General features: G+C 42.5%; 1 protein-coding gene and 1 long non-coding RNA gene across 7 annotated transcripts in view; one reads left to right on the top strand and one right to left on the bottom strand.

Moving 5' to 3' along the window:
• LOC124304767 (Down syndrome cell adhesion molecule-like protein Dscam2) overlaps nucleotides 1–19593 on the bottom strand; it is a 68131-nt gene that overhangs the window by 18370 nt on the left and 30168 nt on the right. For all 5 annotated transcript variants that reach the window (XM_046763387.1, XM_046763385.1, XM_046763388.1 and 2 more), the window contains 5 exons: nucleotides 18435–18755; nucleotides 17865–18026; nucleotides 12072–12221; nucleotides 1370–1695; nucleotides 380–629 (listed from right to left, as the gene is read on the bottom strand). In XM_046763387.1, the coding sequence (XP_046619343.1) occupies nucleotides 380–629; nucleotides 1370–1695; nucleotides 12072–12221; nucleotides 17865–18026; nucleotides 18435–18669 (1123 nt within the window). In that variant the 5' untranslated portion in view covers nucleotides 18670–18755. The remainder of the gene's footprint in view (nucleotides 1–379; nucleotides 630–1369; nucleotides 1696–12071; nucleotides 12222–17864; nucleotides 18027–18434; nucleotides 18756–19593) is intronic.
• Nucleotides 3707–6105, top strand: LOC124304768 (uncharacterized). 2 transcript variants are annotated; one of them, XR_006908266.1, is made up of 5 exons: nucleotides 3707–3915; nucleotides 4137–4269; nucleotides 4350–4594; nucleotides 4884–5314; nucleotides 5672–6105. It is a non-coding gene; the product is annotated as an uncharacterized LOC124304768 (long non-coding RNA). The 2 variants fall into 2 exon arrangements; XR_006908267.1 differs by having other exon boundaries at nucleotides 4353–4594.

A 19593-nucleotide genomic window follows, 5' to 3' on the forward strand; every position in this document is an offset into this window, starting at 1 on the left:
GATTTTCTCAACTAGTCCCAGGACAATACTTATATCTCTCATTTTGCTTCAAAAGCTCAATTATCCAATCACTCTTTTCATTGCTCGCCCTCTATGAAAGAGAAACAGTTTTTGTACTAGCCAGGTTGTATAATCGAACATCATTTGCCATCCTCATCTGTACCCTGCATCCGAACCATGTAGTTCGTTCCCGCTTCATTAGCAATGGCCAAGATTATGCGGTAACATGACATGCCACTTAAGTTCGCGGAAATCGAAGGCACGATAAATCCTTCAGCTGATTTTTGTTCATCCTGCTGTTACACAGGATTCCATGAATCTTTGACACTAATTCATTCGAAAACGAAAGATATTCACCATCCGGATTCACTACACTTACCTCCCAAACGCAGCTCCGCAGTCGCTTGCACCATCTCGTAGTCGTTTTTGGCAAAACACTGATACATTCCGCGATCATCCCGGCTAACGCCAGTGATGTGGAGGGTCGAGCCACTGTGACCAACGACTCTGATCCTGCTGGAAGACGTGTCCCTCAGCGGGAGACCGTCTTTGGTCCAGGAAATGACGGGAGTCGGTTGCCCGCTAACGACGCATTGGAATTCCGTGTCCTTACCAAGGTCTACCGTGATCTATTCAAGAAAAGTGTCGTGTAAGGGCGATATTAGTTTGACGAAGTTTGGGTAGTCTGCAGGAGTTCAGGATTGATCAAGCACCGCAGGAGTGAAGCCCTCGAAAAGCCCCTCATCACCCATCCCTAAAGTTTCCAGCGTTTAAACAACGGCATGCAAATTTCTGTCCCAGACAAATCGGTACATCGGACTCAGAATTCTAAAGCTTTTCACGTTTAATACGAATCAGAGTCAGGGATCATTCAACGATAGGCCGAAGTACCTGGAAAAAGTATGAATGTTAAGTATTGAAGCTTTATGTATTGCAAAATTTCCCATGTATTATCACTCCGGAAGTTGTCTGAACGCTGTACACATGAATATCATGTTTTCCTCAATAACGACATTTATTGGACATTCTACCTAAGCTGAAACCCGGTCAGGCAATACAAGCTATATCTGAACACCGATTTTGGCAACATTTGTATACTGTTTCTGTACGATTGCATTACGTTCTTAGTTCCTTTTATTAATTATCACTGACCAACCCGAAGCAAAATTGTTTTGGCCCTGGGGCCCCGAACCTGATTCATATCTGGCAAGCGGTTAACGTGACGAACACATCTCAGATTTGATCACAATCCGGTGCCAAACACTGCTTCCCCTACCGGACAAGGACCATCAAATTGAAGTATCTTGTTCGAGCTGATAGGGAGTGAAGTGGGACCGCAATCATAAGCGAATCGACGAATATCGCTCACCTGTTGAGGTGTTAGATGAACCGACAAGCTGCTGATGACGAACACCTCGAGTTCCACCCTTTCCGAGCCAGCTGTATTATTGGCGTGGCAGACGTAGCGACCCGCGTCTTCGGTCCTCGCCGATTGAAGCACCAAAACGCCGGCTCTAGCGTGGACTCGTTCCGAATTCCCCACCACCTCAGCCCCGTTTCCCTTTTCACGAAACCAGAGATAGTTAGGGGGTGGAATTCCCTGGGAGATGCAGGACAACACGGCTGTTTCCCCCGTTCGAACAGGCGCCGGGCTCACTCGTTCGTTAAATCGAGGTGGTACCGGGTTACGGTGTTCTGAAAACAAGAATTCACACGTTTATATCTGTCCCTTCGACCAGAGATGATCGTTTTCCCCGAAGGGACCAGTCGAGCCAATGATTTTCCCGCACGTCTTTGACCCGTTACCACAACGTTCAAATGATACCCTAGCTCAGATTGCAGACTGCGTCGTCCTGCTGGCCACCCGGTATGTATTAAGCAATTACTCCCCCTGTGACACTGTGTTATCCAGCTAGGCGGATCCAGGCATCCTCTGGCATGTAATTTACCAGGTTCCGGCGGTAGCGCTGATGGTGTCCACCTCCATTTTCCTGCGTTATTCCAGTAGAGATAAAGAAGCGAAAGAGAACAGGTGCACCCGTTCTTCTTCATCAACGACTTCTGCAGCCACTCGTACAACATTTAACAGAATTTGCGGAAACGGAGAAGATGAGGAACGACTGTAGGGATGTTCGATCTTTCGTGAAAAATCGATCTCTGGATCAATTCGGAATCAGACGTGTGAAAATTGATCTTTTCATGTCACGTGTCTCAAAAAATCCAAACTCCAAATTAAGCGCATGATCGGAAGTTATAGTCAAGCGAATAACCAAAATCCAAACCTGGAGACCCGCCTCGAATGAAATATGCAGCGCGGGAGCCGAATGCACTTTCTTTTCTACCTTGACTCTCTCTCAGTAGTACAAAGATTTTATAGATCATGAAACGTTGGAGAATTGACTCAAAAGATAGATTTTTCTCACCAAAAAGATTGATTCTACGGAAGATCGATTCAGAATCGAATATCCCTAAAGACGAGGGTCGATTAGGTATATCGGTTCAGAATGTCGGGGATGCGAGAGTTGCGTGGCGTCTGCTTGTAGACACAAAGCGTCCTTTCACTAATTGCTCTTTGAAAATCCTAATGGACATGGAGTGGTTTACATAATGGGTTTGGGAATGCGCGTCAGGCGTTGTTGAGTCATTGCAGAGGAAACTCTCTGATATCTCAGGGTGTCACACAATCTTAACGCTGGCGATCGAAGGACCGTCATCTCCGCGGTGTCCTTGCCTCATTCATGAAGTCCTTCGCCTCACACTTATACGACTCCAATGAAATGAGTATTGCTGGAATTGAAATTCTCCTTATATGCCGGATGGTTGAAAGATTCTCTTGTTTCCTGTGAGACAGGCAGCAGAACAATGATTGTGCGAAACTAGATTCGGCTAAGTATTGTCCGACGTTACTTCCTCGTAACCAAATTTCCGTCTTCGCGAACAAGCTCGTCGTTCCACGAACAGTACTCCGTAGTTGGTGCAAGGTAAGTAGGTGGTACCCATTCATAAATCCCAATACGTTGTCGGGCTCCGAAGATAACATCCGGCAAACAGTTTCTGATTCATTTCCCTCGTCTTTTGAGTTAAGAGCCGCCTGTTACAGAGAAATATTTTAACGTACTCCTTCATACATTAACTGGCTTGCCTGACGACGCTGCAGCTGCCAGTTCGCGATACCACCGAAAGCTTCTTAAGTCGGAAACTCGTGTGTTCGTAACTAAACCTGTACTTTGTTCATAAGTAGCTTTGAACCCCTGAAAATTTCCGGAACAGTTGTGAATGGACAATATTTACACTAGCAAACGGACGGGTCAAAGTTGCACCCACCTCTCAGTCTTTACACAATATCTCGTCCTGGTCTCCCGTTTCAGTGTTTAAAGTACACGAATAGCTACTCAACTCCGCGAACAGTGATCATTTCACTCGTTAACCATATAGATGGCAGTCGTGTTTTACCTACTTCGTTGCGAATTACAGAAGAGGAGGCTCGTTAATTTCAAAATGACAAAAAAAAAAAAAATCCTAATCAGCTTGCTTTATATTTTCGCAAACCTTAACGGTATAATGTCCTTGCTGATAAAACTCGAGCACTAATCATTCAACTGGGCAAATCGTCAAGCATAGGCCATTAGTAATCAGCAGACTGTTTCGTGACGCGTCGTTGCTCTTTGATCAGTGCCAATCAAGCTTCGTCCATGTTACGTAGCCAGCGTTGATTGAGCTGTTACAGAGCGTGTTTACGAGCAGTTTGCTCTTCCAGTTTGATTTAGGCTTGCTTACGAATATTTGAGAAGGAAAGGAACAGCATCGTAGTGAGAGAAATCTTGTACCTACCACCACTGGCAAAGATGCGGGGAAATGAGCCAAAACTCTGTTGCACAGTGGTTTCTAAGGTCTTCACGCTACCTTAAAGTCTACGTCAGTATGTCTTAATTAAGCTAAAACTAGAAGCATGTAAGCCCAGCATTAACCTAATGAGAATTGAAATTTAGCATCCCTTTAAACATCACGTCTTTTCTATAACTGTAATCTTGAAAATGCACCCGTGCCAGATTCGTACTTTATACGGTAATAAGGACCCGACAAAAAAGTACAAGTGATTCTGAGTGCAGATTCTAAAACGTGTATAACTCTAAAAGGTTTATCGGAGGAAATCCGGCCAGGAAAGACTGCTGTGGAAAATATTGATCCTCTTGAGAACTTGAGAAAATTTTTGTGAGTCCAGTTTGTAATATCCGTTGGGAAGAATGCGTAACTGAACGGATGAGAAGGGTACGCATGAAATAAGCGAGTATTATACACACGAGACGGTTATGAATTTGAAATGCATACTAACGAAGCATATTCTTTAGCAGTCGAAGTAAAACTTTCGGTTCAAGTCTCTGCCGCAATTCAAGAAGTTTTCAACGCTCACAAAGAGCATTTTTCCCCAGGAAAGGATCCGCAAGAGGCTTTACACGAGATTAACCTTTGGAGTGACTTGCAGATGGAATTCCTCTGCCTCACTAAGCAGCCAGGGTAAAGCCAAATGTGGGTACGCCGAATAAAACACCGTGAAATGGGACTCGGCAATCTGAATATTTCGTTTCATTCACGGGTATTTGCATTATTTTAACAATATCACCTTTTTTTATTTCAATTCTATAATCACGGTAATAAATTCTAGATCACGATGTATGAGTTTTACCACAGAATGTACAAAATGAATTACAAGGTTTTTTTCAGCACATGGAAATGATTCCACGTTTAACGAAGCTGGGCATGATTTCTCTAGCAGAGCGTCGCGATGGTTTTGTTTTCTTTGTATTTTTTATCTGCACCTCTGTCGCTCTTTAATACGACTCGACCTGACTCGCCTCCGTTTTCACGTATTATTGTAATTTCAGCTGATGATATATTGATCGCAGTCCTGGCCACACGTACCACCCACGCGTATATATTCCCAGGCTTTGCATATATCGCGTCCGGTTTCGCACGGTCCAGTTTCATCATCCGCCATTTGCGAATTGTAACGTGTGATCAAACGAGAGATGAGCAAAGAGTGCGTCTTTCGCGTCAGTGGTTTGGATTAAGTGGGGAAATACCTTTAGCCGCCTAAAAAAAACGATAATTTTTTTATTCCAAAAAATGTTCGTATAACATTTCAAGAGTCTAAATCCCGTGGCTTAGAACTAAATTCGCAGTCCTTCTCGATGAGGGGCGATTAGTTCGTCAGCAGCGCAGAAGCTCAATATCTTCTGAAGAAGCTCGAAAGCCCGAACAGAGAAGCAAATCCAGGAAAATGAACTTTGCGAAGAATCCGAGGGCGTGATTGAAGGTATTGACGTCATACAGTTTTTACTTAAAAAAACTTTAAACGCGTTTTTCTCAAAACTACATTTTCAAAACAGGCGTGACACATAGCTAAAAAAGTAATCCACCGATTTCGACGAAACTTAGTGTACATCTTCCTAACTTTATTATCTAAAATATAAACCTAAATGTTTGTGAGATTGGATGAGAACAAAGAAGTATTATTTTATTGCGAAATATCGACATTTTATTGTCAGAAAATTCAACTGTTTTGTTTCCAAGCGTACCATTTCATCAATTTTCAACTTTTCTCACTTTTTATAGGATCATATTACGCGTTTGAGTATTATTGACAGAACAATCTTTGTTTCTTTCGTTTTAGATTAATCCATTCAACGCCACACGACACCCCGTCTGATGAGGTTCGCCGCAACCCGAACAGAAGACCGTGCCGTATCTCCGCCTTTTTGAAATATATCAAAAAAAAAAAAAAAAATACGATATAGTTGCGAAAAGTAACAAAAAAAAAGTATGAAAAGGTTGAAAATTTTGAACAAGTCTTTCCTTGTAAAAAAACCATGAAAATCAGTGATTTTTTCCTTGCTTAAAGGTACTCCCCCCGTCATTAAGCGAGCTGCAGATTACTCATCTAGAAATATCGAGTTATGGATTTTCATTATCGTTGCAAATGACCATTAGGCTTTGCCAAATCGGTATCACTATTATTACGTAGGCATAAGACCAAACGTTTCGTTAAAAACTGTTCCACCCTAACCTTGTTAGCAATTGCAAATAATCGAATGGATCATAAATATACGAGCCTTCTTCTTGTATCGGTGAAAAAGGAATTGATATTGTATGTATGGGTAATGGATTGGCTGATAAATTACGAACGGAAAACCTCTACTTGTATACTCCTGCCTGCCCGTCGTTCAGCTCATAACAAATGGACTACTCCGCACGCCACGTCACTTCCTTCCACGTATACTCCCCAAAAAGTTTCACTCTAAGCGAGTTTTTGCTAAAGAAGAGCTAGCTTAAGCTAGATTATACCTACTTTTTTACCTCCTGCCGTTTCAGCCGAAATAATGGATCCCGAATCGCGATTTTCTTCCTTCGGTGCTGGCTGTCTATTAGAAAATTATTAACATCACGGGGATGGGAAATTTCTCGCGGCGAGGCATAACGCGAGATGCTTTCCGACAGGTGGAAGTGATGTTTTCCCCGCGACGCGATCAAGCAAAGAGACGAAAGAAATCACCATCCTCTGGTTGCAGAGCACCTTATGCCAGAGTGTGAACACTTACTACTCCCCTCCACACGTTATTCGAAAGGTTTGGACAAAAGCGATACCACAACAATGGGACAAAATTATAGAACATGAAATTTTATTTCGTAGCATTCTTGGTTTCAAGTGGCGCTTTCTAGTGTATATGTTTAAGATAAAATCATCCACGGATCGAATAACACGGATGAGATCATTCGTACGTGTAACCCATAGCATTACTGCTATATCAGCATTCGAGAATGTGAGTATAAAAGTAATTCATCGGCAGAGGTCGCCACAAATACTGAATTACCAACTACTTTAGTGGTAATATAAGATGTTCTATAATATCTGTAGTGGAAATCATTATTATGTTGGCTACAGTTTGATCCAAGCCCAGTGAATAATTCGTTCTTGAAATGGTAAAGTTTCCACACCCTGCCTTATGCCGGCGTGGATGACACCACCGGATACGCGCAATCGATGGAAATACCGGCTGAGCCCAAACCTTTTCTGGACCCGTTAGCGGACAATGCTCAGTGCCTCGACAAGTGGGCGGCTCTTAGGTAGTTGGAGAAAAAGGAAGACAACGATTCCCATGAGAATGCTGAGTTGCACTTGCGGTGGTTCCGCAACACCGCATGTGGATCATATCGTACGCATTGCAGCAGGGAGGTAGTGCATGACTGAAGACTTTTCGTCGTCCTTGAGCGAGAAGAGGAGTAGGTATCACTAGTTTTACGCTTCAGGAACGGTAGAGCACCATGAAATAACCGTCATCAGCATAACGTACACACTTTACACTCTTCCTGCAGTCTTTACTTCGTGGAGTGGTTTTCTGGAGATGGGGTTTTTCTCAGTAACGCTTTCAGGCTCTCGTGTTAGACCGGAGTCCTTCACTGCTGAAGTTCCCGAGTGGTTTTTGTGACAGCATTTTCCATCGTCCATTAAGAGGGAATTTTCAGGATATTTCTCAATACCATGCAGTTGACGAAGATGTGAAGATTTGTTACATACAAATCAAAAATGATCAATCAGCTTATGCCTTATCTCACAATCAGATCCAACTTTTTCCCACGTCCGTAATTCAATGGCCATCGATCAAACCTGTTGATTTGTTTCTATCTCTAACCGTGAGAGCAGCAGCTCTGCTTTTGTAATAGAGAAGACAGATGACTAGAGTACCGAAAGAGATCGTCAGGCGAGAGTTTATTATCGGGGTTCAACTCGCATAAGAGATTATCATTTGTGCCACTAATCCATTATTGATAAAGTGCGAGTGATATACAGGAATGATTCTGCTGTATATAACGTGATTGGACTCGGAAACATGATACCCAATAGAAAATGCACGAGGAGCTTTAAAATGACGGGCGAAGAGACGGTGACGTGTTTTGAGAAAATAAACCTTCTACAGCATTCATGACCTTACGTGCTAACACCAGGATGCCATCATGCTCGTGATCCAGTCTTCTTTTACAAAGGAAAATATGTCTTCCCTGCGTCTTCGCGTGGCTTCCGCTTTCACGTTAAATAAAGACTGCAGTCAACAACAAGTATACGGTATACATGTATGTATACGCGGTAACAAACAATCGGCAGTGCTAAGTTTTGTATTGTAGAGTAAGGCTTGGAGAATACATGTATGTTTCTCGGCGAATCATTCAGCTGGTCGGATTTCAGAACTCTATAGCCGTGGAGGAGCTTTTGATGGGAATTCGAGAGAAAATACCGACCTCATCTCGGAGCGGAAACTCGTCTCCAATTAAGGCTCTGCTCTTTAGCACCTGCAGCTGACAGTGAAACCTTGTCTTTGAACTAAGGCTGACGGACCAATACCATCTCCGTATCGACCTGAGCGTTGGGTAAAGCCGGGTATAACTTTCAGACCTTGTTCGCAAGATGCTTCTAGCCTTTTTCCTCGTCACGGACAGTTTGGTTGGCTAAGATCCCAGACGATGAAAGCAATATCGCATTGTTTCTTGCCGATTCTTCGTTCTCATATAGACGAAACAAGACGCCAATGTTGCCTCGTCGAAGCCAAAAGTAGAGGGTGGCAAGCCCCGCAGACAGGAGAATGGCGGTAGTGGACGACCGTCTGATCCAATATCTCTTAAAAAATTTTGGTTCCCTCTCAACCACCGATTAGCGAAATGCTCCGAGTTGCAATGGCCGGAATTCCGGTCTATTTGGTGGGTGGAAAGTCTGTCTACTCGTTCGTTGAATTGAATTGAGCATTCTTAGAGCTATTCGGCGTTGATAATACCCCGGTGGAGTTCAATCTGGGATTCGTAAACCCATCAGAACTTTAGATTGGTTCAATGTTTCCACTCTATCGCAGTTCTTTGGCATTAGAGCCGGCAGAACCACAACAGAAAAACAGTTGGATTAAGGGGGGAGCCTGCTTTAGAGGCTTCAAAAAATCTATTTTTTTTTTTGCATAAATGTCTTCCCAAACTATCCAAGAATGTGTCCCTAAAATTTCAGACGCAAATTGGAAATATTTTCAGAGTTACAGAAGAAATAGTGAGCAAGCGTCCAGCAGGTATACGAGCGGTTTTTTGAAGTTTTCAACCAGTTTTTTGAAGAGTCTGAACCAGTTTTTTAAAGTTTTGAACCAGTTTTTTGAAGAGTCTGAAGGGCAACTCTATGGACCAGGAATCGCTGATTAGCATATTAATGCGGTAAGTTCAAGAAAATTACGATTTTTTATGTACGAAAACTTTGACGCACGATTTCTCCGTTTTTCATTTTTACGCTTTTTCCTAATTGGCGGGAAAGATAGGGAAAAAACTAAACGTCCTATCGAAACGAGACAAATTGCATTGTACTCGGGATGAAATTCTCTTCTAGTTGAACCTAAAAAACCTTAAGAAAGTTAAGATTAACCCACTTTTTAAACAATCTAAAGTGAATTCTTTTCCCAAGAAAAATGAATTTTTTTTTTAATTTGCGAAAAATTGTTGAATTTTTCAATTTCTGTGGAATTTTCTTGGTTTAACTAGAAGCTATACTATTAAGAAGTAAAAATTTTTTTGGTTTCTTTGTTTCAGATGGAAATTGCGACCTGCACCTTTCCCGCCGCACGACAAATGCATACTCGAGACGCCTCGGTGAAATGCTTGTACCAGGCATAACATGACATGTATCCTAATGAAAAAACTCGGGAAGACTGTTGAAATACATAACAATAAACCCTGAAAGTTTCGCTTTAATCGGATATTTCTTTCCTTCCCAAAAAAATCCTCGAAAAAACCGATTTTTTGAAGCCTCTAAAGCAGGCTCCCCCCTTAAAGGCTGAACAAAGGCAAAAAATACCGAACCTGTGGAATGAATTAGCTGGAAGCTTCAGGTCTAGCCGTCAAGCCCGTTTTGACGTGTAAAAAATTTTAATTGGAAAAAAATTGGGTGAATGTTGTGCCGACTGCTCCCAGCAAGCACTCGACACGAAACATTAACCCATTTCGACCGAGCCACGAGAATACCGGAGGGAATGTGTAATCTCCACCTAGCCAGCCCTGGACCGCAATAACGCTGCTTGATGTCTCGAAAAATAACAAAAGTCGAGGAAAACGAAACAATACGCGTGGGAACCCACGGGCAAGCCAATGAAGGCCGCGGACCATGTGATAAGCGATTATTATTTCGAGTATGGCGAGGTGCTCATCCCCCTCTTGCCTCTCTCACACTTTTCCAGTCGATCCCATATTCGCCGCGGTCCTGGATCATATAATATGCAAATTGACTTCAGTTGGACTACAAACATGAATTCAGTATTTGAACTCGACCCTTCAGGTGAAATTCGGGCTTCTATGCGAAGAGAAAAAAGTCATCGAATCAACCAAGCAAATTCAGTTAGAGGAAAAATCGTTGTTCCAGCTATGATTTTGTAAAAATGAATATACCGTGGTTACCATAATAAATTCTTACAGGTAGAATCGAATAGACGAATGTTTTCAACGTCAAGATTGATTTAATTAGAAATTCGACAGTTCGTACCATTGTTTAGTAGCACCAACTCACGGTCAGTATACATGGTCGAACCAGGTTGCACCTGCGGTTGAATGGATGCCACCGCTTTAATTAAATATTCCATCGTCATCGTACAGAATATTATTTTTAATAAAAACCACGTCAAATAATTGTTCCGATTTCTGCTAACAACAAACATTCGGTCCCGCCGACCATGATTTATTAAATCCAGCGAAATATCACCTCATTCGACCCAATCTTTTGTTCACTCCAATGATATCAAACTAAACTTAACTCGTTTTACCATTATTCAATCGAATTGTTTTCATTTCGATCGAGAAAGTTGATTCTTTTGTCATTTCGACACAATTTTATAATACATAAGTTTGGCCGACGTGAACACAGAATTTGTTAGATTGTGTGAGTGTGAGTAAACAGATTTTTGGTCAATTTGGTTTCTGTAAATCGACCACTACCTAATTATCGGTGCAGTGTAGTCCTATTTCTGCATCTGAACTTTGCCCAGAAGGATGCCTATCGAGTTAGTCGGAAAGACAAATATCATTTTTGGAGAATAGGGTTATTTTTTATGTTCTCGAATAAGGTACCCTACAGAATGACGTTCCCCTGACGAACATCAATAACGTCTTTATTTCGGTTTCGGAGTTGTTTGCTCGACCACACGAGTGGATTTTGTGTTAATATTATTGTTATTTTTTCAAGTGAGAAAATAAAAATTTCCCCGCCTGGATGGCGAGAGGGAAGGTTCCGTTTACGAGGCACATCCGTTAACTGATACACAGAGCCCGTCGAGGGCTCGGAAAATGGCGAGATCCACCGCCAGGAGAAACTCCGTTTCCCACCATCGGTGCCTTGTTGTTTTCCCGGCGGTGTCATTTTTCTCTCGCTACACTTCCCCCATTATCTGGCAGTGCCTTTCTCGGCTCCATTCGCCGCGCAGTAGGACTATCTGCTCCCATCAGCACGAGCGCCGTGCTCCGCAAATGGAGCCCTCCTTCAAACTACAGACTTCGCCACCTGACACACACACACAAACACAAATACACCTTGGATATGTAATGCCCGAGCTGAAGGGGTCTTCAGTTTCAGTTTCATCCACCTTTCTCCTTCCTCCTTGTTAAGACATCTGATTATTCCTCATCATAGTGTACCGTAACCTAACCTAACCTAACCTGACCTCAACCACATCACTTCGATCGAACGAACGATTGGAACGAAATTTCACCGAAAAGGGATCAGTTTGAGACGAAGGAACGAATTCGTGGGTTATATGAAGATTAATTTCACTCCAATATCGTTGTGTAAACTGATAATCCTCCTCGACTGCGATCAGCTCTTCTAAATAACTCCCCTCGTCCACTATTCAGATGCACCCTTCTCACGCCTTGCAGCTAGTTGCAGACTGCGTCCTTTGACCCCTCGAGGGGTGTCGCCATAGCTTATTGCCCCGGGTTCTCGACGTCGTAAATTCTTGGACGCCTGTTCCTTTAATTAAAAGTCTTTACCGACCGTCGGTACTCACCGGTCACCACCAGGCGTGCGTACGATGAACTTTCGACCGTGTCTCCGGTCACGTGATGGACGGTTCGGCATCGGTAGCTCGAATGTGCATCGGCAGTGCTCACCGCGAATATGAGGAGCTCTCCCGTCGGCAGCATGTGGTATTTTCCATCTGTGAACAATAGTTAATTTTTCATTATTTACCGCGTTGGTATCCTTGAACTGATTTTTTTGGATATGAATAAACTTGAGTAAGAATTTCTGGGTTAATCTCTGTCATATTTATTGCGATCTGACCTAATCAAGTAGAACTTCCATTTAATTCATTGCGCGTGAATGTTTCACAAAGGGAGAGGGAGCGGCTGATCTAGTTGGATGAATGAGAGTTTGTACTAAGGTGAACATTCGACGGGTTTCGGGCTTTGTCATGTTGCGAAAGACGAGATATTACGGATAAAGATAAAAGGATCCAAGTCCCACGGGATTGCTCAACTTCTTCGGGAAATCTGCTCTCTAGCTTCTTCTACGCTTCGCCATCGTTTAACCGAGTTGGTGAAAGTCTGATGAGTCCAGAAGAAGACGGCAAAAAAAGAGAAAGCAAAATACGAGATAAAAAAAAGTGTGTGTGTCAGCTCCGACGCACTACTGGAGTTTACTCCTTACGAACGATAATTATGATATATTGAATAGAAAATTAGGGTAAATGAACGCATCTTCCAAAATGATGAGAGAAACAAACATATATCTGTAATTATTCGGATTATTTATATTACTTCAAAAATTTCCAAATTTTGAGTGCATATTTGTAATAAGTGACCGCAAAAACCCCCGAGTACCAACTTTCGCTCTTGTCAAACGACTTTTTGCGTTTTGGTCCGCCATATTGAATCCGCCATCTTGAATCCGCCATCTTGAATTTTAAAATTTTGAGTGCAGATTCGTAATCAGTGACCCCAAAAACCCTCGAGTACAAAACTCAAGTCGATAGTAAGTAAGGAAAAATGTTTGCCGCTAAGGGTTAATATAAGTAATGAAAATAATATATAAATATAAAATATATTAAATCAATCAATCAAAAATAATAAAAACACTAAATAGAAGATCTAGTTGTTCGTATTTGAAATGTATATTATTCATAAATGTAAACGATAAGCTTACCAATTAACCGCATCCATGTGTTTTTCGGATTCTTCTTCATTATCGTAAATCAATTTCTTCCATATTTTTAAATATCTTGACGTAATAACGTCACGTCTTATAAATTCATACGCAGGCACACAACACACACGTACAATTATACGCACACATTCAACTCTCAGACGGGAGGTAATGAACTATACAGTGAGACTACGAAGCACCGCACAAAGAGGAGACCCCGAGTATAGGATACGCTGTGTAATGTATTCCATCTCATTCTTTTGCACGTTCGATATATATGTTTGTCTCTTTCTATGACGCCTCAAGTTTTCGTGTTACACTTGATTTTACTCCTCATATAATTTCCGTACCGGGCCCTATAACTCAAATCGTTTCTTAAGGAGTAAACTCCAAAAAAAAGCATCCCCCGGAACAAATAGATAGAATGAAAACAAAGAAGCGTCACAACTTTTCTTATTTCTTATCTCATAATCGCCGCATCAAAGAAACTTCAAATCTCCTTGTAACTCCCCTAATAGAATTGATTTGCACACCGGACTTTAATATTACCGTGTACCGATGGATTCCACACTTCTCCAGCCAGTCGTTAACTATTACGGTCACGTTGTATTTTACTTCCATATCCAACTAGGCGTGATCCATTTACACAGCCTGCACTCTCTTCCATCATAGCTGTCAGCATCTGAGATTGAACTTCAACGAGATAGCTGAAATTCGAAGTCTGTCCCCTGAGCTCATGGCAGAAAGCCGAAATTCGCGCCCTTCGCACCCGGTTGATAATCCCCGTGTTGCTATAAGGCGGAGGCTGTCTGTCTGATCCTAAGTTCTCAATTTTGGCGGATATTCAAAACCATGTCTTCTCGTGTAACTTATGAACTACGACATACCAATAATTTTGTGCTTTTCTATCAATGCAGCAGGCAGCAAAAGTCCAGAACCAATTTGTCAGACTAGAGAAAAATTGTATGCGTGTAATTTTCTGTTAAAAAATATCCTCCAACCGGCAGACTCGTAGCGTACAAACATGTGTGAATAAAAGTATCCTCGTGTTAGCAATATTCAACGTGGCCTGTTATAAAAATTCCACAATGTATGCATACCTGTATCTCGAACCCCATTGCCCACGAGTTGGTACGATATAAAAAGGGTTGCTTCATGATGAGCGGAGGCGGTAAGAGGAATGCTCGTTCAAATTGCTCTCCGTTTTACGTATTTGAATTTTTTGATTGGATTTTTTATTGGCGAGCATAAATATTATACACTCGTATAAGTGAGCTGGCAGAGTAGACAAAGCGACCGAAATTTCACGAACTAAAATCACTGTATGTTTTTAGGCCCATTTCTCACAGTAGCTTCCATCTTCAACTGCAGGTTATGCACGATAAAACGTCTGCGTTTTTTCACAACCTCGCATACCTACACTCTGCGGATAGCCTCATCGCGTGCAGAAAATCGCTGCGATCCCATCGCAACAACAACGTCAATATCTCGCTCCTCGTCCGTCTCATCCGTCGCCTCCTGCCGTCAATTCAAAAACACTCACGGTTCGAATATTTGTTAAATGCAGCCGCGACGTGATCGCAGCGCCATTCATTCACGTTTGCCCGAATTCCGGTGTTACTGTACGCCTCATCACCGCGTTGCAGACCCTCGAGCTTCCCGTTTCGCATTGATTCGTGTTATCGACTCACGTAAGGTACATTGGCCCAAGCCTCGATTGGTATCCCGTTGAACACGCGCCCCATAAAGCATCCGCTTGACGCCTCATCACCCGCTCGACGAAGGATCGTTGGAATCGATCCGCGCAGTTCTGTACCCTGATTCGGACTGTCGGAAGAATGCCCCTTCAATTTTGTCAGCTCTCAAAATCAGCGAACGAGTCGACGATGACGCGGAAGAGTGTTCAAAGTCATTTCTTCGACCGGAGAAACGCGTTCAGCTTTAACCCTTTGAAGCATACATTTTTCCTTGCAGTCGAATTTCTCGAAACTGGGTATTTAAGGATTCTCGAGGTCGCTGATTTCAAAAATGGGGTCAGATCTGAGATATTTTCAAAATTTGACGAATCGGATCAATTTTTATATTTTTATTGCGGCACGTTGAATCCGTTATTTTGAATTCTGAAATTTTGACGTCGGATTCGTTTTTAGCGACCCCAAACCAAAGAACACTGAGTTTCATCTTCTAGTTCCCATAACCTCCCCACAATTACATTTATTCTGTAAAAACAAGAATTTTCAACACTTTGTTTATTTATATCGTTCACTATATTCCCGGAATCATCATTATCCCTCTTGAAACATCAACATTGACATCTTAGAAGTCCAATTATGCTACAAAAATGACATCGATATCTTGAAATTGAATGTAAATCTTTAATAACCAATTCAAAAAGGTGTCTAATATATGTAACGCTGTGCTGCGAAGGGTTAAGCGATTCAAACTATGGCTTCAATGCAGCCGTCAAAAGGAGGCTGAAGACTAGTAACGAATATTTACCGTGCTTATTAGCAGAAGTGCAATTGCTCCGTGTAGATAATGGGAAAATAGTTGTGTCAACCGCGGAGCTGTGAAACTTGCAGTGCGGAGGATGAACAAGAGACGAGCATAGCTAGCTAGTAGTGAGGCAATGATAATGGTGGACATTTGAACACAGCAGAGCTGAATTTGCATTGGGAGTTTAGTGCCTGATGTTTGAACTGCAGTTTCGGGTGAGGCGAGAATGTCTGCGTTGCGTTTGTGTGCGTGGATTTTGGTGTGTGATGCAGAATGGGTCGATTGAAACTTTACCAACATTTGATGGGCGGCAGTAGAAGGAGAGACTGCGTCAGTTACAAAGGAAGAACAGATTTCTGCGGGCGAAACTTTTCTCCCGACAGTTTTCACGGTAAAACACAGAAACGTTCAGGAGTTTTCAGCTCCTTTGTTACAGTTGAGATTAAAGGCTTTTGTTCTGAATATTTCTTCAAACGTTGGTTTATTTCAATAGCGTTCAGATATCACAGATGGAGGTAGGAGGCAGTCTTAAAAGGTTTCTTGTCGCGGATCGCTAGGACTGGATTTTTTTTCAAATTCAGCGCTTGTCAAATCCCCCGAGAATGAAAGCTCCCCCTCCGTCAGCAGCTCAATATATCTTTTTAACCGTGCTATCGGATCACGAGACGCGATAATGAAGAGTCGAACTTTTGTCACACTTTTCGCTCGTTCACTCTTCACCTCTATAGACACCATTGGAAACTTTCGGAACGCTTATCAACTCGACTCGAATGTTCTTTGCGGATGTTTTATACTTCAGCTCTTCGCGGTCGATTGAAAAGTTAGTCGACACCAATCTCCACCTTTGTGCAACCGACAAGAGACTGATGGCTACTTTTTCAAGTCAGCACATAAACCCCCAAAGCTCTATCCGAGACTTTCTTTAATTAAAGCGTGAATCGCGCTAGAAACGGATAGATGTATCTCGAAATTCGTGGAACGAGGAGCGGCGCTCAAGGCACGCGAACAAAACATCCCAGGGAAGTGGAGGAGCTGTATTCCAGACTTACCAGGCCCTTATTATACTTCCCAGCATTAATGCACGCCGTTGAATTCGCTGAGCAGCAGCGCAGATGCGGCTTTCCACACTCTTGAACGGTGAGCTCCGCCTATCCCGGTATGGATATAACAAGTTTGCAGTACACGCACTTAAAAATTGGCCCCTCTCAACCGCTAATTAACCACGATATTTACTCGAAACGTATCATTCCGACTCTAATTCCATCCGAGCCGAGGTCAAAAGTTTCGCATATCCTTTCGGTTTGTGCAAATCCGCGTTCAAAAGAAATCTCTAAGCGAACCCACCGTTTCCAAGGTATCCGGAACCGTCTTTTTACAGTGATGACAGCACATGGGGCATACCGAGAGCAAACTTATCCTCTTCAGTAGGTCAACTTATGTATATGTTGCTGACTCTTGCAGGTGGTTTGGACGTACTAAACAAGGTCTTAATTGGCTCGAGAGACGGATGGAAGGTATGCCCTCGTAGAAGAGTGTCATTTCAACCATCTGTGCATCGTTAGAGGTATTCGAGTTGCTGTTGTAGCAGAGCAAACAATTTGGTGTCAAGTGTACAATGCAGTGCCAACAAATCGATGCTACAAATCCGCATTGCAATTTTCCGTTGCGAACGAACCAGTGAAAATATTGACTTCACATTATATCGATATTTTTTTCCTAAACCCATTGTTTATTTATTTCCTTTTTTTAATTTTATATTTTTAACAACCACTTTCCAGTACCAGCGTGGAATTTTCTGGAATTTATAGTCGCGCACGTCATATAACGCATCAAATCAAGATGGCGTCGTTAATCGATTCCGCCTCACCTCGACATATTGGAATGATGACGTTATCCTGACTCCCTCCCCCCTCATCTCCCCCTTTCACCCCTTTCCCCGCGACTCGAACGCGCATATTAGTAATCAAAATAATATTCAATAAGTCTGTATTACTATCTGCACTGAAGTGGATATTCATCCTCTTCATCTGCTACCATGATGCAAAGTCAGAAGCTCCGAATTTTCACACATAGTAAATGTTTGCTTTGTAAATCACTGTCAAACTCAGGGTAGGCATTAAATAATTGCTTCACACAGTGAAAATTTACATGATGCACTAACCGTTTTTTGGTTCCGGGTAAATGTTAAAGGCGGAATCTTGCACCCAGGATGTAACAGCAACGTATTCTTTGACGAAGGTCGGTATCTCGCACCTCAGGACTCCCGTGTTTCCAGCCAGAACGTAAGTGTCGCGTACTTGAACCTCGTACTTTTGCCGGACAACTGTAAATCCAGGAAGCGGAAGATTTGTTTATTCGATTGACGAGAGTGTTGACCTTGTCATAGATGCAGCAGGAAAAACCATGGAGACTACCTAAGGAGACCGAACTCAAATGGGTGAATTGTCAAAACTTGTGAAAGTAATCGTACACGTTAGGTTTATTTTTAATACCACTAACGTCGCTAGTATTCCTTTTGCACCCAAGTGTCATTGGTTGCAAGGATGCCCAAGATCGAATAATCGATGATCCTGTAATGTGATTCCTAGAAGGGTTTCACCGCCACCTCATACTACCCGTACCGTCGTTGGTGCAAATGGAACAGCAGTGTCATCTTATTTCAGGCAGCTACTAGTTTACACGAAGTTCGGTCTCCTTACGTAGTCTTCATGAGAAAAAGCGGAGGACTTACCGGCTCGGACGCTAATCTCCCGGCCCAAAACTCGTCCAACACTATTCGAAGCTTGGCACCTGTACATAGCCGAGTGGACGTCATGGCGATAGCTCTCCGCCCCGAACGGTAGAAAGTAGATTGAACCGTTCCTGAGCATTTCACGTATGTTTGGAATCGGCAGCACGGGGGCACCGTCGCCCATTAACCAGTCGATCCTCGGCGCTGGGCTTCCGTGTGCAGAACAATGCATCATTGTACCACTGTCGTTGGCAAACTCCACCGTCGATCGTGGCTCCGTGACCAAGACCGGTCCTTGACTGTCCAGTATCACTCCTCGTCCTGGAACAGACACATTTGGTATAGAAAGGTTTAGCTGATTTTTTTCTCAAGCTTGAAGCAATTACCCCGTTACGTTGGGTTGCGATATAATCCCCAGCAGTAATTATCCCCCATTTCGAAGTAAGCGGTCAGTTCGATGTTTCAGATTTATGAGCTTACCTCGCGATGGCTTGCATGACTCGAGATTCATGCGCTACCATAAATTTAATGGATGGATTGACGTGAATTCATCAGTGGTACTAGATAATTATCAGAAATATAATATGGTCGTGTCTGGCTTCTCTTGCGCACAATTCAAAATTGTACAGTAATGTTCGTTAATGGTTGCCCAATGGCTCGCTATTTTTTTGGATTGAAAACTGAAACGAGTTTTCTTTCTAAAAAAATTGTATGTGTATATGATCAACGCATCGTTTTTTTCTCCTGCCTTACGTGTCCCTATGTTTTGATTTCAAAATAATAGTGAGCCACTAGGAACCCATTAATGAACATTACCGTACCTATAGAATTGGACAAGGATGTGAGAGTCTTTGATTCTTGAGTGATTCGCCGTTGTTTTATACTCTCTATCAGAGGTTCCTTGTTTGCGGCTTTATATCTGACAATCAAAAACGCTTCACTAAAAATAAAATATAACGAAGGAATATATTCGTGAAAGGGCTTTATCTTCTTCTTTGCTAAGATCTCTTTCCGAGTGTCTCTGGCACGCTTCTCCGCTTTCGAGTGATTTTCCACAATCCAGAGAGAAGCTCCTTTGACTGATTCATCGCCATCCTGGGCATTTGCCGAAATATCAAAAAACAAGCCCGCACTTATATTTCTCTCGCTTTTTCCCCAT

This window comes from Neodiprion virginianus, chromosome 5 (genome assembly GCF_021901495.1).
Source record: "Neodiprion virginianus isolate iyNeoVirg1 chromosome 5, iyNeoVirg1.1, whole genome shotgun sequence".
In the NCBI taxonomy this organism is placed as follows: Eukaryota; Metazoa; Arthropoda; class Insecta; order Hymenoptera; family Diprionidae; genus Neodiprion; species Neodiprion virginianus.